The sequence below is a fragment of the Ascaphus truei genome, chromosome 6, assembly GCF_040206685.1.
Source record: "Ascaphus truei isolate aAscTru1 chromosome 6, aAscTru1.hap1, whole genome shotgun sequence".
In the NCBI taxonomy this organism is placed as follows: Eukaryota; Metazoa; Chordata; class Amphibia; order Anura; family Ascaphidae; genus Ascaphus; species Ascaphus truei.
In genome coordinates, this window is record NC_134488.1 from 129,504,217 (window position 1) to 129,528,475 (window position 24,259).

At 45.4% G+C, this 24,259-nt stretch overlaps 1 protein-coding gene across 1 annotated transcript in view; it reads left to right on the top strand.

Moving 5' to 3' along the window:
* The window catches only part of LOC142497898 (free fatty acid receptor 2-like), a 72,260-nt gene extending 58,429 nt beyond the window's left edge, over positions 1–13,831 (top strand). Inside the window, exon 2 of the mRNA XM_075606309.1 lies at positions 10,604–13,831. Within this exon, the coding sequence (XP_075462424.1) occupies positions 10,620–11,588 (969 nt within the window). The 5' untranslated portion in view covers positions 10,604–10,619 and the 3' untranslated portion in view covers positions 11,589–13,831. The remainder of the gene's footprint in view (positions 1–10,603) is intronic.
* Positions 13,832–24,259: the final 10,428 nt, after the last annotated feature.

Below are 24,259 nucleotides of genomic sequence, written 5' to 3' on the forward strand. Positions count from 1 at the left end.
CGGCTACAAGTCTCCATGCCGTGTGACCACAGACCAATGGAGATGCATGAGATGTACGCGGCACTGCTGTGGCCAGCGCACGGATACTATTCACTTTTATCTATTGGCATCTTGGAGCGATAACACGATGTACCGAAGCAGATGTCAGCAAAGCCGTGATCTCTTTCATGGCCTCATTCTTTGTTATCAAACAGAAGCCAAAGAAGACAATGCATTGATCAAAGTCTGTTTACCGAGGTACAAAGTAATCTGAATTCACAACATATCTGTGTATTTGATCATGTAACTTAGTTACAAAATGGTAACCTAGTGACACAGGGACAGAAGAAACCTGCAGCCCGTGCAATCTGTCCCTTAGGGCAGGGAAGCACAAACTGGGGGCGCGCCTCTCATGGGGGTGAGAGGGCGCGGCGCTTACAGAGGCCCTGCACTCTTCCCCACAACATTGAAATAAAATGCCTGCGGAGTGCACGAGGCTGCTGTATGTCTCTCATCTTCTCTCCGGCGGCTCCTAGCAACATGTTGCCATGACAACGCGGAGTCAAACGCCGTGGGGTCAAATGGCAACGCGATGTCACATGACATCGTGACGTCAAATGGCACCTTCGATGCCAGAGGACATGTAAGGGGGGCGCAAGCATGGGGGGAGAGCAGGCAAGGGGGTGCAAACAATAACGTTTGCGTATCCCTGTCTTAGGGTCCCATAGGGTCTGTCTCTCAACGTGATGTCATAGGTATACAGAGATATTGAAACTTGTGACACCGTTTATGGAGCATAGTAATAGGCGCCGCTTTGCCATATGACACCTTCTGGATCCGTAAAACCCCCATCAGCCCATTGACTTGGGCCACAAGGTATCTTCCAGTCCCTGGAAATATTTTGTGAACAATTGCATAAATTGGGAATTGCGCCTTCGCTCAAATAGTTTAGCGGTTCGTGCATTTCATAAAAACACACGCGAACCCCGTTATTTGGGGGGCTTGCTGAATAGAAACGTGCAAAACGATCCCAAATGCGGTCACAAACTTTTTAGTGTTTTTCTTTCCATTTTGGCTTCTAGCAAAACATATTGCTAAGCCTCAAAGGGTTAATAATGTCAGACATTTCCATCAATAATTCATCCTTTTACCAAGTCTCTTAAGGGTAGATCCTAAAAGAGGGCTGTTGGGGGAGGGAGAGATTTATTTAGTAGACTCCCACTGACTTACGGTATATACCTTCAAAAACACTCATCTGTACAACATGGGTAGAGATAACGGTGAGCACACCACAGGTACATGGGAAATATTCTAATTTAAATTCTTTGCATATTCAATTTAGCTTATTTCCCAGGTATCTGAGGGGCATTCACAAGTATTTCTACACATGTAATATATGTAGCACCTGTTTCCCCCCCCCCCCCCTTACACGGGTGTGCTCTGGTGCCGTTAGCTCACCTGTGGTCTTACAGGAAGTCTGAGGGCTCCGCTGGTGGTGTATGGGAGCAGCAACAGGACAGGGTTTTCTTCTTTGGGTGCAGCGCCTCCATCCCATGATGATCCTGGCAGAAGCATTATTGGTCCCCACAGGCACATACTCTCTCCAGGACAGACACTGAGACTCTGGATGGTACAACTGGTCTTTATTCCTTCGCCACATTCCCTGGAGCAGACCCCAGCAGCTTGAGGCCCCAAAAGTCCCTCCTCACCTCCCACACCCCCTGACGGGTCAAGGGGAATCACTCCCACTCCACTAAGGGAGTGGTGGTGTCCACAATTTGGTGGTGTGCCAGCTTTTATACCCAGGGGAGGGGCAAGTAACCCTGCCCCATAACACGGCAAGTCCAGGTACTCACAGGCATCACACCATATGCATGTGACCCAATCAGTATCCTCCCCAGGTATGACACTCCTACCTGCCGGGAGGCCCGCCTCTGGATATGACTTATAGTGTTGAGGCCAGTGGAAAGGCTACAGCCAGGGGCACTAGGCTAAATTTAGATGAGGGTTTTGGGAGATTTACAAGTCAATTGGTTCTCTACGAAATAGAACTCGTCTTGGTCTCTAAAAAGAGGCAAACTTCACCTGGTGTACAAGCCTGGGCGATCGTCTACTGATGGAGACACATACACCCACTCTTGTGTTTCTTACCTTTATTCGGGTTTCTCTCTTTTTTTTTTTTACCCACTGTGAGCTTATTATTGTGTCCGCTGGTTTGTAGGCTACATCTGCTGCGTGTTTCTATTAGTGAAAAGCATCGCCTCAGCCTCCAAATTATACTACAGTATGTGTGTCAATTACAATCCCTTCAAAAAAAGGACACTCTGAAAAGCAAAGGCAGGGACGCAAACTTCCTTGGCCGCACAGTACGTTGGCTGGGAGGTCACAGATGTGCAGTTTGTTTCCTCTGTGAGATGCGTTCGCTGCTTTTCCGTGTGAACAGGCTCACGTGGTAACTCGCCTGTTTAACACGGGGAAGGAAGCTCTAAAAAAGCTGGAGCAGGAGATGTGGTTTTTATGAAGCTACAGATGTTTCACTAGCCAAAAGCAACATCTCAATACTGTTTCCAAAAGTAGTTGTACAGTACTCTGAAAAGAGACTATTTTAAGTTGAGAGCTAACGCTCTTTAGACTGTATTTGCAGAAGGTTTGACACATCAGCACTAAATGAAGGGAAACATCGATTTATTTTGACACATTCAGTTTAATTTGATCAAGAAGTTGGAGTTCTGGATTGTAAATTAAAACCGAATAATACTTCATCATAACCCCTTGAGCCATCGAACCGAAATTATTATATATGGTAGATATGTTTAATTACTTTTACAATTTAGATCCAAAAGTAATAACTATGCAGATACAGTAACAAATATCACACAATATATCGTTTGTTTAGGGCATAGTCAGAGCCCATACCTAACTGAGAAAAGGATCCAGCAGCCACTACAGGGCCATAAATCAGAGTTAAAAAAAATCAAAATAAGAGTTCATATAAGAACAGATTTTGTAGCATTATTTATTTATAAAATAGGAAACGGGTGGAGGATTTCATAATGAAATTTGTGATCTACTCTTAGTGAACCAATGTTATCAAAAATTGCCAAAAATGTGTCTAGCCCTGAATTTCAGCTGTCTTCCGTCTGTCAGGCAGAGGTTCTGAGACCCAGATCCACGAAACTTCATCATATCACTAAACGTGGCATTAACCCAACTTAATGTCCCGTTAACACTAACACTTTAACTTTGACGGACAATAACGTAATGTTAAGCCATGTTTTCTACCGGAGCGTTCCAGCAGAGCGTTAACTATAACGAACATTACTGATTTCATTATCATAATATTGCTATCCCCAAAAGTCCATTAACATTAACGAGGTCGCTTAACGCTATGTTATATAAGTTATACCAAATGTGGCGTTACTCTCACCCGGATACTGAAATAGGGCTTCAGCAGTGTCTGGATGGGGTTAACGCAGACGCTGGGCATCGTTTACATAACATAACAGTTATTTCCTGGCGATCATTCCCTCTCCTCCATCTCTCCGCTTCAGCAAATGCCCTATTTGTGGGGCTGAACGGGAGAAACGCCAAAGCTGACATAACATTACGGTATTGGAAGATAACGCAACGTTATGCTGCAATAACATGACGCTAAGCCTCTGCTAATGAGATGCAGTACGGCCGTTGTTTTGCCTATACCTATCGTGCTAAGTCCCGGGACAGAATGTCCGTTCCAGTTCTAGGTAACGCAATGTTATGCTGCAATAACATGACGCTAAGCCTCTGATAATGAGATGCAGTACGGCCGTTGTTTTGCATATACCTATCGTGCTAAGTCCTGGGACAGAATGTCCGTTCCAGTTCTAGGTAACGCAATGTTATGCTACAATAACATGACTCTAAGCCTCTGCTAATGAGATGCAGTACGGCCGTTGTTATGCATGTACCTATCGTGCTAAGTCCCGGGACAGAATGTCCGTTCCAGTTCTAGGTAACGCAATGTTATGCTACAATAACATGACGCTAAGCCTCTGCTAATGAGATGCAGTACGGCCGTTGTTTTGCATATACCTATCGTGCTAAGTCCTGGGACAGAATGTCCGTTCCAGTTCTAGGTAACGCAATGTTATGCTACAATAACATGACTCTAAGCCTCTGCTAATGAGATGCAGTACGGCCGTTGTTATGCATGTACCTATCGTGCTAAGTCCCGGGACAGAATGTCCGTTCCAGTTCTAGGTAACGCAATGTTATGCTACAATAACATGACGCTAAGCCTCTGCTAATGAGATGCAGTACGGCCGTTGTTTTGCATATACCTATCGTGCTAAGTCCTGGGACAGAATGTCCGTTCCAGTTCTAGGTAACGCAATGTTATGCTACAATAACATGACTCTAAGCCTCTGCTAATGAGATGCAGTACAGCCGTTGTTATGCATGAACCTATCGTGCTAAGTCCCGGGACAGAATGTCCGTTCCAGTTCTAGGTAACGCAATGTTATGCTACAATAACATGACGCTAAGCCTCTGCTAATGAGATGCAGTACGGCCGTTGTTTTGCATATACCTATCGTGCTAAGTCCTGGGACAGAATGTCCGTTCCAGTTCTAGGTAACGCAATGTTATGCTACAATAACATGACTCTAAGCCTCTGCTAATGAGATGCAGTACGGCCGTTGTTATGCATGTACCTATCGTGCTAAGTCCCGGGACAGAATGTCCGTTCCAGTTCTAGGTAACGCAATGTTATGCTACAATAACATGACGCTAAGCCTCTGCTAATGAGATACAGTACGGCCGTTGTTTTGCATATACCTATCGTGCTAAGTCCTGGGACAGAATGTCCGTTCCAGTTCTAGGTAACGCAATGTTATGCTACAATAACATGACTCTAAGCCTCTGATAATGAGATGCAGTACGGCCGTTGTTATGCATGTACCTATCGTGCTAAGTCCCGGGACAGAATGTCCGTTCCAGTTCTAGGTAACGCAATGTTATGCTACAATAACATGACGCTAAGCCTCTGCTAATGAGATGCAGTACGGCCGTTGTTTTGCATATACCTATCGTGCTAAGTCCTGGGACAGAATATCCGTTCCAGTTCTAGGTAACACAACATTATGAGCCCTGGTTTACTGGAGCTTAGTGGGCCTAGCTCAGGGGGACTCAACTCCAATCCTCGAGATTCCCCAACAAATCAGGTTTTAAGGATATCCCAACTTCAGCACTGGTGGCTCAATCAGTGGCTCAGTCCAAGACTGAGCCACTGATTGAGCCACCTGTGCTGAAGCAGGGATATCCTGAAAACCTGACCTGTTGGTGGCCCTTGAGGACTGGAGTTGCCCCACCCCTGACCTAGCCCAAAGTATTTGAAAATGGAAGGTTAACCCAGCGGTGCGCAAACTGGGGGGCGGGAGATTTGTCTGCGGGTGCACGGGCAGTTGCAGAGGTCCCGCGCTCTCCCCCCAGGCATTTAAATTACATTCTGGGGATCGCATGAGGCCTCTGCAACAAGAAAACGTACTGTGATGCATCTCCATGGCAACGCGGCGTCAAATAGATGCCGCGAGGTCGTGATGTGTTGTCACAGGCATCAAATAGACGCTGTGGGGTCGTTGCGTGATGTTACAGGCATCAAATGACACAGCGGGTCACATGACCTGATGTCACATGACCACGGAGCATCATTTGATGCACCGGCAAGGTAGGAGGGGGGGGCACGAGCTCGGAGCAGCCAAGACGGTGGGGCGCAGCAGTAAAAGTTTGCGCTCCCCTGGGTTGACCTACAAGTCCAGAAATACACAAACCACCTAAGAATGATCCCATGTGTCTCACATTCGTTCCTGTAGGTTTTATGACACTGGGTAAGCAAATAAACCCAAACGCGCATTATGATAGGTTAATGATACGGGGGGGGAGGGGGGCATGTATGTGTGCGGTATTATGTCTCCGGACTTAGTAATCGTGGGAAGGGAGAGAGCAGGGCTGCTGCTGCTAGGGGGCTGGGCAGCCTCCTCCATCCTCATTGGCTGAATTACAGCGCAAAAGCCAATCAGGAGGAGGTAGCAGGAGCCTGCGGGTGGGGCCAAAAATCGGAGGAAAAGCATGCAGCAGAGATGTATGTGTGTGTGTGAGTGTGAGTGTGTGAGTGTGTGTGTGAGTGTGAGTGTGTGTGTGAGTGTGTGTGTGTTGACATCTTTGTTCAATTGCTCAATCACCCTCACTTTTCTTTTACCATACTAACAGTCTTCCCATTTTCAAGACCTATTAAAAATAACCAACATTGTAAATTTATCAGAGCAGCATTGCAATCTCTGCAGCACCCTTACTTACAGATCATCCCCAAGAAGCCAGAGCAGGTTACTTATCCAATGGCATGATTCAATATACAATTTAAAGAGGACGAGGAGGGTAAGAGAGCATGTGGAGGGTGTGCAACATTCTAGGAATGTGTGGGAGGAGCAGTAAGATCAGTATTGCTCGCCATGTACAGTGTGACTGCAGGTCAGTTATTTATAAATGATCTGATCATTACGTCATTTGTTCTAAATTTCACTCCAAGCGTGCACCAATTTCCACCAATTTGCACCAATTTGCACTATTTCATATTCTATTTCCTAAAAAAATCCTCGGAAGGCCGCTCCCTCCCAAGACCCTTTCCCAGGTTTTTTTTACGAAATAGAATATAAATTGGTGCAAATTGGTAAATTGGTCATTTATAAATAACATTCTTCCCCACCAACGATTCTCGTGCGTGTCGCACCTTTCGCCTTTGTGTCCAGTATTTTTGGACAAGCCACCTGGCAACCCTACATGTGAGGTGTGGTTATGGGGCAGTTATATGATTGATGTGCCAGGCACAGTATTGTAATAGGATGCATCTGTACAGTAACCGCTGCAGATTTCCTGCTTCTTTGTTTCTACTGAAATCTTCCAGGTGGAGGCAGCAACTCTCCTCAATCAACCCCCCCCCCCCCCCACCCTCTCCCCTCCCCCTCTGTGTGAAGCTAGGGGGCCCCCTGAGATCCTTACAGGTAAAGGTAGCGGGATCCTTTTTGTCTGCGGGAGATCCGTTTTATATTATTTATTTAATTTTTTTCAACTAAAAATAGCTTGAAATGGCACGTTTCAAACCCCTCTCTCTCACCCTCCGCCTGACTCACAGCCGCCGCCCTCTCACCCTTCCCCTCTCCCCTCTCTCCCCCACTCCCCTTGCCCCTCTCCCCTCTCTCTCACCCTCCGCCTGACTCACAGCCGCCGCCCTCTCACCCTTCCCCCCTCCCCTCTCTCCCCCACTCCCCTTGCCCCTCTCCCCTCTCTCTCACCCTCTCCCACATCCCCCCCTCTCTCCCCTCCCCCCATCCCTCCCTCTCCACCCCCTCCATCCCCCCCTCTCTCTCCTCTCTCTCTCCCCTCTCTCTCTCACCCATATTTCAGGGTCTGGATGTGAGTAACGCCACCTTTACGTATGACCGATCTAACGTCACGTTCGATCCCTGTGTTGATTTTAATGATAGCGGTATACCCTTTTATATCATTAGCACTAATAACTATTATAGTAACGCAATCCCCTTACCGACTGAAAACAGCCGTTAACGGTGCGTTACTGAACTTTGAAGATAGGCGTTAACTTAGGTTAGCGCCTTGTTAAGTCAGTAACGAACGTCTCTGGATCTGGGACTAAAGAGCAGGTTTTATATATCGTGGCACCAGCACAAACTGACACAAGAAAATATCAGTGCATGTCAAGCAACCCAATGCCCATCTTAATACAAACACCAAATAGTGTCACGTTTTAGCTTCCTAATTCCTTTTTCCAGGAATTCCCTTAAAATAAAGTATATATAAAAGTATATATAATATTCTTTTGTTAAGAACTAAACAGGTAATTAATTAGCTACCTTTAACGATGCTATCATGTTAATTGCAAAGGGTTGGCTGCTTTCATTTTGCGAGTTACATTTCTTCGGGGCCTCTGAAGAGGAAAATGTTTCTCAATCTGGTGTTTCCTTTACTGACTGGGGCAGGGTGAATTCACTATCCCTGGGAGACTTATGTATGGCTCTGGTGTCCAGCAGTGACCGGGTTAATCCCAGCTTGAGAAAAGGCTGGGTTAATTAACCAGGTCCCAGCTGCCTCATTAAGGGGCTTTAAGAGCCCAGACTTCCCACTTGTTGGGGGTTCCTGTCTGAATCAGACAAGCATGTCCTGAAACGCTGGAGAGCAGCTTGCCAGAAGGTCTGTTACATTGGGACACTGATCCTTGCTCTGTGTTCCTATCCTGGACATGAACCGCCCGTTCTGGGAAATGGGCAAAGCCCTGCTCAGGGCTCATCTTTCCGCTGCTTTATCTGCGCTGAAGTTAAAGCTCTGCTGTTTTGCGTTCCACGTTTTTGTGGCTGAATAAACAAGCCTAGTCAGATCACCCACGTGTCATTATTACGTGTGTCCCTGTAAAGCCCCGTCCCCAGTGATCGCGACGGCGTGCGCTCCGCGAACAAAGCTGGCCCTCTGTGGGGCCCGGCCGCAGTCTTGCGCGTGCTCAAAGCGCCATGGCGCGACCACATTTTCAAAAGACAAGAATTTGGTCTTTTGGCGCGGCGGCCGAGCGATGGCTGCGTCACGGCGGCGGTTCAGCCAATGAGGGCAAACCAGCCCTGCCCCACCCACCCCCCTGTCGCGAGCAATCAGACGTCCACTGGTCGCTGCAGAAACGGGTGCAGTGACTGGAGCCAAGATAAGGAGAGTGGGATAGGTGGGGCTTCAGCTCTGCAATCGCTTGCTGCACACAGTGACCTCAGAGGAAATCCCCACGTCCTATCACTTCCCAATGATAAATACTTTGTTTCCAGACTCGGGTAAATGAAGGCGCCAGTTAGTTCACTTTGGTAATAAAGAAGCAATCCGACCGGGTAATTACATTTAATTTTTTAATACTACATAGGATTGTAGCAGAGGGGTCTCCAGAGCTGAACCCCCATTCATTTCAGCTCCGGGAACCCCCTGCTTCCAGAGACACTTACATCCAGTAGGGGGCGCCGGTATCTCTGTTTATCACTGCGCCCACGTCACGTGGTCCAATAGGAAGCCGCACCGGATGATGTCATGGCTTCCTATTGGCCCGCAAGGCGTGGTAGCTTGAAAAGTGGCCAAAATGTGAACATTACTACCCAGCAGCAGTGGCTGCCGGCACCCCCTGCGGAGGTCAGTATCTCTGGAATTAGGGGGTCCCCGGAGCTGAAACGAATGGAGGTGCGCTCCGGAGACCCCCTGCTTCGAGCCTGTTAAAATAAAATGTAAACAATTAAAAAATGTGGCCGCTTGGATTGCGGCTTTAAGGGGATTGGTCCTTTAACGAAGAAACTTCTGCTCAGTGTTTAATTCTGAGCTACAAATGTAGCTAACGCCATTCCGCCATTGTTTTATATCAGCGGCGCGTGGGAACGGGGCAGGGCTTAACGGCGATTTCCCCCAGGAGAGTGCGGCAGCGTGCGCAATAACATTGGCTGTGTCTGTATGTTCCACATGGTGAAGCTGGTAGTCGGCTACCAACCCCACACAGAGTCCCCCTACACAACATGCTGTGAGGCGGCTTCCCCATGTCAGGGAAGCAATGAACTCCATTTACAATAGTGGAACTCAGATCTTCACCGGCACGGAGAAGTGACTTTGCAGCATATTGAATAGAGACCAGGATCCTGTTTCACCAAGATTCAGCATGAAATTGTAACACGAGTTCGAGGAACACGGCCAGTAAGCGTGAAATCACAGTAACTATTATCTGAAAGGGCGGGAAACAGCGAGGGTCTCATTTTACAGGGATAAGAGGAGACTGGAGGAAACGTCACATTAGATGTTCAGGGCAGTTTTACCGAGGGCTGGAAAGCCTGCACTGCACAGGGACCCTCCTCTAATCCCCCCACATTCATTGTGGTGTTCAGTAATTTGTCTAGTTAGTGAGTGAGGCACTGCTGGCTACTTGTATTAATTGCAGCGTTCATCTTGTGTAAAAGGCTTGTGGGGCACGGACTGAAACTGAAGGCTTGATATGCAGTTAAAAAAAAGAAGAAGCAGGCACACGGTCTCACTCAAAAGGAGGTTTAATATGCCATAAAGTCCAATGTTTCGGCAGTCAAATACTGCCTTTCTCAATGTGAAGGCTACCAAACACAAGAAAACAGTCAAAGTATATACCACCCCCTTGGGAAGTACCTGTGGTCCTTTAGACCATAAGGAACGGGCAAGAAGAAGGGGTTTATCCCCGAAATATTGCACCCCTCTACTTACCTTTCGTTTTATCCTCCTTAGCTTGTCTGTTTACCCCCCCTCCCTCTTTCCCCCCTCCCCCTTTCCCCCCTCCCTCACCTTCCCCCCCCCCCCCTACCTACATCATTCATTATATACCCTTTTCCCTGAGGTGCCATTTAGCACTCTGAGTTCGGCTTACTCCCACATCTTTCATTCTGTATATTATTATACGCTGTCACATTAAATATTCATTCCATATTCATTGCAGATTATGTTCTTTTATGGGGTTTTTTTCTTTTTTGGGTGCTGGTAACCATATTGTTTATTATTCGTAATGATTTGTATTTTTACCCATCTCTCTCTCTCTTCTTCCTAGAGGAAATGAATTCATCATGGCTCCAAAACAAGAACAGAAAGATGTGTACTTGGCCATTTATATCATCACAATTCTCACTGGATTCCCAAGCAACCTCCTGGCACTCCATGCCCTGATTCGCAAGCTCCGTACCAAAGCCACACCCAATGCCATTCTCCTCCTGAACCTGACGATCTCTGACTTATCCTTTCTGACTTTCCTCCCTTTCAAGGTAGCCGAAATCGTACAGGGCCAGTGGAAAATGCCCTCCTTCCTCTGCCCACTCAGCGGACTTTTCTATTTCAGCACCATCTACTCCAGCACCTTGTTCCTCACTGCTGTCAGCGTAGAGAGGTACCTTGGAGTGGCCTTCCCCCTCAAGTACAAACTGTATCGCAAGCCCAGCTATGCTGCCGCTGTCAGTGGCTTCCTATGGGTCTGTTCTTTTGCTCACTGCAGCATTGTCTACATTACTGAGTATCATCATGGTGCTAATGCCAGCAATAAGTTTGTATGTTATGACAATTTCAGCCAGAAGCAGATGGAGGTTCTTCTGCCCTTCCGCCTAGAACTGGGACTCGTCCTCTTCTGCTTCCCATTCATAATCACCTGCTTTTGCTATTGCAGCTTTATCAGAATCCTAGTATCTTCACCCCACATTCACCGAGAGAAGAAGCAACGGGCCATTGGGCTGGTCCTCGCCACCCTGACTGTTTTTGCCATCTGCTTTGCCCCATACAATGCTTCTCATTTGGTAGGTTATGTGCAGAAGATGAATTTACCCTGGAGGGACCAAGCTTTGCTCCTCAGCACCTTCAATGCCAGCTTGGATCCCATCATCTTCTACTTCTCTTCTACCGCCGTTCAGCACTCCTGTAAGTGCTGCTTGATCAAGCTGAGGTTCTGGGATTCTCATCCAGCTCTGCCTAAAATTTTGGGCAAGCAGAACATAAAACTGGATCACCTCCAGGCAGCTGACAGCCACATAAATAGCTCTAAGTTCTAACATGTAGATGGGTTGTTTATTGGTTGTGAAAGTACAGTGCAGTTGTGATGCGGTCTTCTGCTGCTGGAAGCCTGAGTCTGTCGCTCAACCAGTCTTCAATAAGATATTTGTTTTAGCCAAGAGCCTGTCCACGTTTCTGCATTATCTTCATCAGGATTTGAAGTGTGAATACAATCTCAAAACGTTGACACTCTTGAATAAAATGAATATATGATTGAAGACAGGTTCAGCAGAAGTAGCTGTACATGTTAGCACCCAGCGCTATACTCAGCAGCCACTTTTGGCTATAAAGAACTGGTAAGGTGTGCATATATACTGTAGTCTTCTGCTGTTTCAAAGTGTTATGTCTGTTGGAGATTAAGGATATTGTAAATTATGTTTACATGGGCATGGAAAGTTGATAACCTGTATCTGTATAACAGTATACAGTGGTACTGTCCAATAGCATATGGACCAGACTGATTTTAAGGAACAGACATTGATATATCTGAACAGATTAAGTGGGGATCCAGAACTTGTAACTTCCAAGGTGTGACACCTCAAGTAATATCCATAGACATGCAGTCAGTTTCATTTTGGGAATGAGTTCAGGGATACAGTCTATCAACTCGTGTACAAAAAATCTCAGGGAAAAGGCCCATGAATATGTAACTCCTCTATTTACAGTCTATATGTGCTATGGCAGGGCCTCGGTCCATCCTCCCTTAGTACACCATCATTGGACCCCTTGAATTAAAACCAGACAAGACTTGTGTATATATAAACTGGTGTTTTATGACCCCTGGGCAACCTTAAGCTGGCGGCCGTTACTCATAAAGATAAAAAAAAAACTGCTGTAATTACACAATAATATATATACATGTACATAAACAACACATTTAGGACAGTGTGCTATTGTCCCTTATACTAGTCTCAGTGTCTTGTGGAAAAAAGGCCTGTCGGATGTCTGTTATCCCACTGCGCTTTCAGAGGCTGGCAAGTATCTAAGTCTCTCTTGCTCTGCTCTCTTCTCATCTCTTGCTATGTGTGTAAAGGGTGTGCTTCTGTCTCTCATTTTCTCTGTCCTTGGCTAGCAGTCTCATACAATCACCCTCTTTCACCCCTACGAATGGCAGGCTGTCTCTCTTGACACCTGGGCTGTCTCTCTCTGTCCCCTTCTCAGACTGGCAGTTGGACTTTCTCTGTGTCTTTCAAACTGAACGGCTGCTCCAACATCCCACCCGTTCTTCCTGCCGTCCAATCCCATACCTCCTGCCATATGTTGCCGTGCAGACCAGGGACAGCGTCTCCCTCTCCCCCATCGCACCATGTGATAGGTGGAGCAGATCAGCCCTGCATTGTTCACAGTATACACACATTTATAGCAGGGGCTACATATACAATTCCTTGCATCTCTAATTCAGCGTGTCGCCGTGTGTACAAACTCTGTCACCTCTAGAGAAAACCATTTGGGAAATATGCACAAAGAGATAGAGTCTGCCATCTTTTGGGCCCACTGACTGAGCGACATTAAGATATACCACGTGTTACCACTACAGCAGGAGAACACGTCTGTATTATCAATATTTACAGATTGTCCTCCAAGGTATCAGCATAAAATCCATGGCGGAAAATCAGTGACAAGAACATTGGCTCTTTGAGTTACATTTATCTTGCTGTTGGCAATCCGTGAGTATCACACATTCATAGTTACATAGTGGACGAGGATGAACACAGACATAAAGTATATCCATCAAGTTCAACCTATATTCAATTTAGATTCGTGGAGGTTGTTTAAAATATATTTCTGTCTTAAAAACAATTTATCGGGTGATGAAACTTGCCAGAGTTGTGAGACCCGATAGACTCGGTGAGCTCTGAGCATGTGTAAGAAGTATACACAGCCTTGTATATGTATAGCATTTGTAAACTAATCTTGGCACCTTTTGGACAAAAGGGGGGTAAAGGAACTGGTAGAAGAATGCAGAGTTGGTGTTATGACAGGATGGGTAATGGTGAAGGATTGCACAACTCTCCAATGTAGGCTGCTCTACCACCTCGCCTCGGGCACCCAGGCCGATCAGGCTACGAAAGGAGATGTTAGTATCCACTTCTTAATGTATATTAGGACTTAAACCAGAGGTTCTCAACTCCAGTCCTCAAGATCCCCCAACAAGTCAGGTTTTAAGGATGTCCCTGCTTCAGCACAGGTGGCAAAGTCTTCGACTGAGCCACTGATTGAGCCACCTGTGCTGAAGCAGGGACATCCTTAAAAAAAAACCTGACTTGATATCCTGGGTCTTGAGGACTGAAGTTGAGAATCCCTTACTTAAACTTATATATTTTGGTTAATGACTTTGTCATCTATACATACAATAAGATTAAAGACGGAGCTCAGTGACTGGAATCAAATCACACCCGATGAAACCGGGTAAATTCATCTACAGGTGACTGCTGTTTTGTGCCCTTTAAACATAGCAGATACAGGATGTGATTGAGCATTTCTCTGATGGCTTTGAACTCTGGAGTCATCCTCTGTGAGATTAAGGACTCGACATCCATTCACCGCCTTTCTGCTCCTCTCGAATGAAGGTGTTCAAATGAATAACATGGATGAGATTTGTATTCAGGAACATAATAAACCCCAAACGCTGATATATTAGCCAGTGGTGACCTTCTCCCATCCACTTTGTCCTTTCTATTGACAAGTGAGTAAGTGGCAAAAAAAAAACTTGCGTTTAGTCATGTGATTACTGTATATAAACAATGACTGTTTGGTACATTTGGGCATATGTCATATTTCACACGGTTCTTAAGATGTTGAGACAATTCTAGGATGTCGATTATTTTATCTTTGCTGAATAAAAGTATGAATCGGAAGCAAACTTGAATCAATCATCAACTTTGCAGCGAGAAGGTGAAAATAAAGCATTTTGTGTGTATTCTCTTTGCTGACAGAAGAGCCACCCATGAATTGCAAAGACAGAAATGCACGGCTGGCCAGGATGCAGCACACGGCTTATAATATAAATGCCTTGGTTTCATCACATTTCAGCAAGCCATTTTTTTCCCACCAAGTTGAGATATATTGTCAGGATGAATCAGTTATAATAAAACACTGTACTTTCATAGACGGAATGAGTTTGTGTCCCTTTTGGAGAGAATTGTAGCAACATGCAGAATATTTGTCATTATTCCCAGTCTCCATTCATCATCATGATTCATTTTTTGCATAGAAACACGCCTCCACTTATGGGGGCATCGCAATACTTTACATTTAAACACATGAAACTGATAAACAATTGTTTTGGTAGACAGGAATAGCCAGAAGTAAGAGGTAAGACTCACACCGAGCCTGAAACGGCGGTAAAGTAGATCTACACCTAAGCTCCGGGGTTAGCGAGTTCCAGATCTCTGAAGCTGCACACAAGAAGGCCCACCCAGCGTGAGGTGCAGTATCCTGAGCACAGAGAGGCGGGATCCCCCTGAGGACCTGAGACCATAGCCACGATCCCTCCACGGCTTCAAACGAGGCTGCAGATAGGCAGGTCCTTGACCTTGCCAGGTTTTAGAGGTCATTATGGCCAACTTGACCCAAACCCGGAAGATCACCGGACACCAGGGCACAGTGCGGAAGATGGGAGTGATCTGCTCAGAGCGAGAAACATGGGTTTGCAGCTCCTTGTCCACTAGGTTTGACTCGTGGTAAATATGCATTATGCCGTCGTGCTTTCTGTATGGTGTGATTGCATGAACACAAGTGTTTCATATTCCTAAAGATAGCTCAGCTGCATCTCCTGGGGTTTCCTATGTAACTATCACCCAGATCCAAGAAAGGGTGGTAAGCTTTAGCACGCCAATACTCCCATCCATGTGAATACCGTGTGAATGGGAGTACACGCGTGCTACAGCTTAGCATGCTCTGTAAATCTGTGCCTTTATATTCGTCTTCATTGCTCTGGTGAATCAAGGCAAAGGAAATCATTGTATAAACGTACAGTTTAAATGCTTGTTGCTGCCTTTATTGGCTCCCAATGTGGTTAAAGCAGTTCATATGATGACTCTTAGACACTAACCTCTTTCCTAAGACAAAACTCTGGTCTAAATTTATATCACTCAGACTATAGCCCAGGCGTCTCAAATGTAGTGCTCATGGGCCACCAACAGGCCAGGTTTTATGGATATCCCTGCTTCAGCACAGGTGGCTCAATCAGTGGCTCAGTCTTTGACTTAATCTTCAGCACAGTCAAAGACTGTGCCACTGATTGAGCCACCTGTGCTGAAGTAGGGATATCCTTAAAACCTGGCCTGTTGGTGACCCCTACTATAACCTGACAATTAGATGTATCAGCTCTGACTGCAAGTCAAAATGCACCAAACAAATATCCCTGAGTTTGACAGCTGTGATCAGACACTCACTCACCTCTCTGCTCCTGAACGTAACAGCGGGAAACTGCCTGGGCTTGGGTGCCACTCGCTGCGGAATTATTACAAGGTTCTGTCCCGTACATTTAATATGGCCGATCCTGGCAGACGAAATCTCTCACATTCCAATGTCATCTCTCAAACACACTGAAGCTGGAACTCTTTAATGGATCTAATAAATATGATAGGAACTCTTTGAGAAGCCACGGTTACTCCCCAGGGTTACTCCATGCTTAGCTCCCCTTTTTTATTACATAGGAAGCAGGGGGTCCCCGGGGGCTGAACCACCTGGTTACCGAGATACGTACAGAGAAAAGTCAGCCGCTGTTTACTTCCTGGTATTTAAATCCCATGTCACACAGGCTGATATGAAGCCATGGCGGCCATTTTGTTTCCCCAGGAGGAGACACTATCGGCGGTACCTTCCCCGGTAACCACGACAATCAAGAAAACGTGCAGTTGGAGCTCTTAGAGACTACATGTGATAAAGCTCAGGATCTGTAGCTCACTTATCAGCGTGTCTTGCAAGCGTATATCCATTGGCAACGGTCTTATTAAAAAACTTTCCTTCACTTCAGTATTTGGAGTCTGGCACAGAAAGCGGTATTGTTAAGGAATGATTCAGCAGTGTTATAATAGTCAGGTCTGTTTATGGAAGTCAGGAAATCCTGCTGGATGAGTCGTCACCAAAAGCAGAAAAAGTCACATGTCCGCCATGCTAAGTGGTCACCATCTATAATATATTGATATAAAGGTGAAGTAAAGAGAACACTGGTTTATTTGTAATGCAGTCTCACTACTTATACACCCTGCACCCTATCCTGTCTTATTCCTTATACACCCTGCACCCCGTCCTGTCATTCCTTATACACCCTGCACCCCGTCCTGTCTTATTCCTTATACACCCTGCACCCCGTCCTCTCTTATTTCTTATACACCCTGCACCCCGTCCTCTCTTATTCCTTATACACCCTGCACCCCGTCCTGTCATTCCTTATACACCCTGCACCCCGTCCTGTCATTCCTTATACACCCTGCACCCCGTCCTGTCATTCCTTATACACCCTGCACCCCGTCCTGTCTTATTCCTTATACACCCTGCACCCCGTCCTGTCATTCCTTATACACCCTGCACCCCATTCTGTCTTATTCCTTATACACCCCGCACCCCGTCCTGTCTTATTCCTTATACACCCTGCACCCCGTCCTGTCTTATTCCTTATACACCCTGCACCATGTCCTGTCTTATTCCTTATACACCCTGCACCCCGTCCTCTCTTATTCCTTATACACCCTGCATCCCGTCCTGTCTTATTCCTTATACACCCTGCACCCCGTCCTGTCATTCCTTATACACCCTGCACCCCGTCCTGTCTTATTCCTTATACACCCTGCGCCCCGTCCTGTCTTATTCCTTATACACCCTGCACCCCGTCCTGTCTTATTCCTTATACACCCTGCACCCCGTCCTGTCTTATTCCTTATACACCCTGCACCCCGTCCTGTCTTATTCCTTATACACCCTGCACCCCGTCCTCTCTTATTCCTTATACACCCTGCACCCCGTCCTGTCTTATTCCTTATACACCCTGCACCCCGTCCTGTCTTATTCCTTATACACCCTGCACCCCGTCCTGTCTTATTCCTTATACACCCTGCGCCCCGTCCTGTCTTATTCCTTATACACCCTGCACCCCGTCCTCTCTTATTCCTTATACACCCTGCATCCCGTCCTGTCTTATTCCTTATACACCCTGCACCCCGTCCTGTCATTCCTTATACACCCTGCACCCCGTCCTGTCTTATTCCTTATACACCCTGCGCCACGTCATGTCTTATTCCTTATACACCCTGCACCCCGTCCTGTCTTATTCCTTATACACCCTGCACCCCGTCCTGTCTTATTCCTTATACACCCTGCAACCCGTCCTGTCTTATTCCTTATACACCCTGCGCCCCGTCCTCTCTTATTCCTTATACACCCTGCACCCCGTCCTCTCTTATTCCTTATACACCCTGCACCCGTCCTGTCTTATTCCTTATAAACCCTGCACCCCGTCCTCTCTTAATCCTTATACACCCTGCACCCCGTCCTGTCTTATTCCTTATACACCCTGCACCCCGTCCTGTCATTCCTTATACACCCTGCACCCCGTCCTGTCTTATTCCTTATACACCCTGCACCCCGTCCTGTCTTATTCATTATACCCCCGGCACCCCGTCCTCTCTTATTCCTTATACACCCTGCACCCCGTCCTGTCTTATTCCTTATACACCCTGAACCCCGTCCTGTCTTATTCCTTATACACCCTGCACCCCGTCCTGTCTTATTCATTATACACCCTGCACCCCGTCCTGTCTTATTCCTTATACACCCTGCACCCCGTCCTGTCTTATTCCTTATACACCCTGCACCCCGTCCTGTCTTATTCCTTATACACCCTGCACCCCGTCCTGTCTTATTCCTTATACACCCTGCACCCCGTCCTGTCTTATTCCTTATACACCCTGCACCCCGTCCTGTCTTATTCCTTATACACCCTGCGCCCCGTCCTGTCTTATTCCTCATACACCCTGCGCCCCGTCCTGTCTTATTCCTTATACACCCTGCACCCCGTCCTGTCTTATTCCTTATACACCCTGCACCCCGTCCTGTCATTCCTTATACACCCTGCACCCCGTCCTGTCTTATTCCTCATACACCCTGCACCCCGTCCTGTCTTATTCCTTATACACCCTGCACCCCGTCCTGTCATTCCTTATACACCCTGCACCCCGTCCTGTCTTATTCCTCATACACCCTGCACCCCGTCCTGTCTTATTCCTTATACACCCTGCACCTCGTCCTGTCTTATTCCTTATACACCCTGCACCCCGTCCTGTCTTATTCCTTTTACATCCTTTTCCGCACCCTAATTGATTATACTATCTCCTGGGTTATTTCTTACTCAAACATTACAGTTAGGTATTGATTAACTTACCGACCAATGTTTCCGTCTATTGCTTCCTCCTACTGTACATCTCTTATCTAGAAACAGGAAAATAAAACAAAGGCTAATAAATTAAAATAAAGGTGAAAACTGACATCTTGCGGAGTAATTATTAAAGTCTCATAGTTGTAAAGCTGAGGTACAATCTGTGCAAAATTGAGACAAATTCTGGTTATCAAAGAAAATCATCTCATTTTTTTCAGTTCTTTTTCTCCACCTTTTTCACCAGTTTTGCAGCAGACTGATTTCAGCTCCGGGGGACCCCCTGCTTCCCGAGATACCCCCGGTAGGAACCATGGCTGGGTTCACAATATGGAGGTTTAAAAAGTCCCCACGTCCTGCGGGCCAATAGGCAGCCGCAGCGTCATCCCTCGTGTCTACCTATTGGCCCACACGCTGCGGAAGCTTTAAACTGCGCAGCAGCCGCGGAGGTCTGTATGTCGTGAAGCGGGGGGACCCCAGAGCTGAAATCAATGCGGTTCAGTAACGGAAACCCCCTGCTTCAAACCTACTCTAAAAAAAAAATGTAAAACACGTAATGATAATATCATGAGATATTATGTCGTTTAATCAATCTGGTTATTCAGGGCTTAATGTAGCTACGGTTTGATTTTTAAAAATACAATATATTGGGTTTATGACAGGTCAAGACTTTCCCTGGGTCTGTGCTGATCTTCCAAGAGGACTTATTTGGAGGGTGGGGGAGGGGGGGGGTTCATCACAAAAAGTGATATATCTGTCATTTAGAGCACCATAAGTTTATTTATCTTTAAATTTGTTTGGGGGCTGTTCAGTCTTTTTTGGGACTTGACACTGTTTCTGTGGGTTGTGGGGACAGGGAAGTACCCCTCTGTTCCTCTGGAGGGAGGGGGAACGGGCCTGACGAAGGGGTGTTCCCCGAAACGTTGCCCCCTTGTTGTTTCCCATCAGTGTACCCACCTGTGTATTGTCTTGTCCCCTTTATTTTGTTTCCTTCCCCCCCCCCCCCTTCATCCCCCCACTGTTATACGTATGCTTTGACATATTGCTATTTCACTTTATTGGATGTAGGGTACGCGGTTCTGTTATAGGTTTTCTTGTGTATATATTAAATTATGCTTTTTGGAATTATCCCATTCTTGGATTCTGATTTCTATAGACAGTGAGTGCTGGGCAATTTTTTGGATTAGTGTGTATTATTGGTAGAGGAGTTGGGTTCTCTTTCGTCCTTGGCACCCTGCACTGTAACTGACTTTTGTGAGTGCTGTTTATCATTTTTTTTTTGTTCTGTCAAACTTAAGGGTTAACACACTTTAAAGGGGAAGAGATGGCAGGGAGGCATGGGTGAAATCAGGTGTGTATGTCTGGCTTCAGGCTTAGGTGAGATCCCCAGCAGCAGGAAGAAGTAGATAGAGGGTGTGAATAGAGGATTTGAGGGGGTGCTTTTTATTGAGGGGTAAAGAAGTTGTTGGGAGAGAGGTGTATAAATAATGGTGCAGTGGGGAGTGGGGAAGTTGGCGAAAACAGAGATGTTCACAAAGGAGTGAGGAAACAGTAAACAGAAAAAGCAGTATGGAGGGCATAGTGAGATGCAGGAGGAGAGATTCCCAGTTATTGGAGGATAGGAAGAGTACAAAGAATCACAGCTTTTCAAATGTTAAGTTCTCACAGTTGCAAAGTTGTTGTGCAGAGTCCCGATCTTCCTCCAATCTTCACCTCCAATTTTAATTCCAAAATGAACTCTGCCACACACTTTAACTGGGAAAGTAGAATTTCTTCCGCCAGGGAGAAGATGGCCGTGCACTGCATGCACTGAAGTGCTAAGGAGAGACTAATGCCGCTGGGTCACTTAAAAATCATCTTTTATTGGAATCTGCAATCCATAGAACGCCGCCGCAAGTATCTCGAGGGGGACGCTCTGACGCGTTTCGTGCCTGGGGCACTTTGTCAAAGAGTAGCGTTCTCCTCGAATGTGCCGGCATTTAAATCTCTTTGGTATATATTGGATTGGATATCATTCTTTAATCATGTGCAATTTAGATTTCTTGCTCACTTTTCGATTAAAAGTATTTTTTTACAAACAAAAAAAATTAAAAAAAACAAAGAGTTAAATAATGTGCGATTCAGGTTTCTTTCCTATGGCTCATTCAGATTTTTCGGATCATTTGTATAAAAGTATTGTTGGTTTCATATTAACATCTGCGTTCCTAAGAAATTAAAACTTTGGGTTTATTGTACTACATGGTAACAGCTATTCATAATACATTGTGCATTTGCTCTATTATAGTGACCTCTAGTGTTCATTCAGGTTATTACAAACCAGGATGTAACATTTAACACTACTCAAGCCATGCAATAATCGCTCTGCCCTTTGGTTACATGTAACGGAGCGATACAGTATCAATGTATTAAGTTTATACTCATGAATTACCATTGTTTTATAGCTGGATACTTAACCACATCAACATTTACTTTGCTTTAGTCCCACTACATTGACGTAAGTCACTATGGTCCAGTTGTGACTGTAAACTACATATATTGATTATTTATAGTAGATTAAAGATATAATAATTCATCAAATTATAATAGGAGCCAAGGCTATGATTATCAAGTACTTCCATTAGGTTTTTATGATATATACATATATTTGTTATATACATTTTTATATTTACTTTTGTATTTAGGATGTTTGTTTTTCTACCAGTCACTTATCATACACCTCTTTGTATTGTATTGTATTGTATGTCTTTATTTATATAGCGCCAAAAGTGTACTCAGCGCTTCACAAAGAATACAGTACAGGGAATTATAATAATACAATAAGTGCAGCAAAAATCAGACAATAGGAAAGGAAATCCCTGCCCCGAAGAGCTTACAATCTAAGAGGTTTGTGGGGAAACATACAGAGACAGCAGGTGAGGGAATAAGTGCTGTAGATGGCAGTGCTTGGTCACAATGGGTGGTATAAGTGACTGTGGGACAGTAGCCATGAGTGCAGGATTTGGGGATACTTGATTTGTGGGGCATGTTTTAAGGTTAGTCAGTGTTAGCCATTTCATTTAACACCATTTACAGGGGAAGAGATGGCAGGGAGGTGTGGGTAAGATCAGGTGTGTATGTCTGGGTTCAGGCTTAGGGTAGATCCCCAGCAGTAGATAGAGGGTGTGAATAGAGGATTTGTGGGGGTGTTTTTTATTTAGGGGTAAAGAAGTTGTTGGGAGAGAGGTGTATAAATAATGGTGCAGTGGGGAGTGGGGAAGTTGGAGAGAACAGAAATGTTCACAAAGGAGTGAGGAAACAGTAAACAGAAAATGCAATAGGGAGGGCATAGTGAGATACAGGAGGAGAGACTGGCCAGTTATTGGAGGATAGGAAGAGTACAAATAATCACAGCTTTTAGAAAGTAAAGTTCTCACAGTTATAAAGTTGTTGTGTAGAGTTCGGATCCTCCTCAATCTTCACCTCCAATTTCAACTCCAAGATTAATTCTGCTACACACTTAAATGTTACACAGCCATATGGCTCACAGCCAAAGTATCCTGCCTTAAGTATGCTAAAACACAGCCACATTGACTAATAATTAAGGGAGGGGTCTGCCTAATCAACAGCCACACCAAATTGTTAATTAAATTTTAGGATCTTGCAAATTGATAGTAGAATCCAGTTCACACATACCAATATTAATACATTTTAAAATCTGTAGCAATTGATAGCAGAATCCAGTTCACACATACCTGTTTGAAGAAAGAAGTCAGAGTGTTAGTCCAGATATTCAGAATGCATCCATGATTAAAGATATAGAAAGAAAACATCCAGGGATTATAACTCCAAGATTAACTCTGCTACACACTTAAATGTTACACTTTGATGTTACACAGCCACTTTGTTTGTAGGAGATGGCATTGTTTCATTGTGACTGGTTGATTACATTGCATATATATATATATGTGTTGTGTATAGCTTAATTTAATTTTGTCTGATTGTATGTGATATATGTTTTTATATAGCCTGTTATATGTGTCTTGGCACTTTGTTGCTGTGAGACTGCAGGAGTTACCTCCTCCTTTGCGTCACCGACAGACTCCCGTGATCGTGTATCGCGGCAGATCCAAGGGGTGACACGTGGGGGCGGAGCATCGGGCAGCCAATCACTACAAATGCCGGCACATTCGAGGAGAACGCTACTCTTTGACAAAGTGCCCCAGGCACGAAACGCGTCAGAGCGTCCTCCTCGAGGTACCTGCGGTGGCGTTCTATGGATTGCAGAGTCCAATAAAAGATGAATTTTAAGTGACCCTGCGGCATTAGTCTCTCCTTGGCACCCCAGTGTATGCAGTGCACGGCCATCTTCTGCCTGGCGGAAGAAACTCTACTTTGCTGTCTTCATTGCAGCTGTGGCATGCCCTTCCAGGACAACATCAGTGAGTACATATTATTATTCAAGCTGTCTCACTTACCAGCTATGATCCAGCTCTAGGGTTTTATGCTTACCGGCTATTTTGGGGGTTTGGTTGATCCCGTTGGAGTTCCTTTCAGACATCCCCATTTTTTATGCTTGGTTAGCCCATCCAATACAATGAAGAAGCAGGCACACGGTCTTAATCAAAGGAGGTTTAATATGTTGACCATAGAGATGGTCTCTATGGCATATTAAACCTTCTTTGATTAAGACCGCATGCCTGATTCTTCATTGTACTGGAACATTTTGGGACTTCAGGAGCTCCCCAGGACCAGCGCACCGGCAGCTAAGTACCCCACCTCTATTACCATTATTACTGAGTGCGTGTCTCATCCTCTATCTATGGTTAGCCCATCCCACATTAGAGCTTAATAGGATCAAGAATATTATGGATGAATTAACAACTGGATTGGTTACACTTATTTTTGATGCTTATCTTCAAATCTACTTATCAGTGCCTACTCATATGCTTTTGTGCTCAGTTGTTGGGAGGTTTCCACCACCTGTTTCTACACTTTAACTGGGACAAGAAAGATGGGACACCCAGCCAAATGACTTCACAGCCAAGATAGTCTGCCTTAAATACTCTATTCACATGCAATTGAATAACAATTAAGGGAGGGGTCTACCTATTATTACCCCAATAGTCAATTAAATCTTAATTTCTCTTGTTGGTAGAATTCAGCTCAATGAAACATACCTGTTTGAAGAAATAAATCAGAATGTTAATCCAGATATTCAGAATGCACCCATGATTAAATATAGAAATAAAACATCCAGAGATATGAACTCCAAAATTAACTCTGCCACACACTTTAACTGGGACACCTAAGATGGGA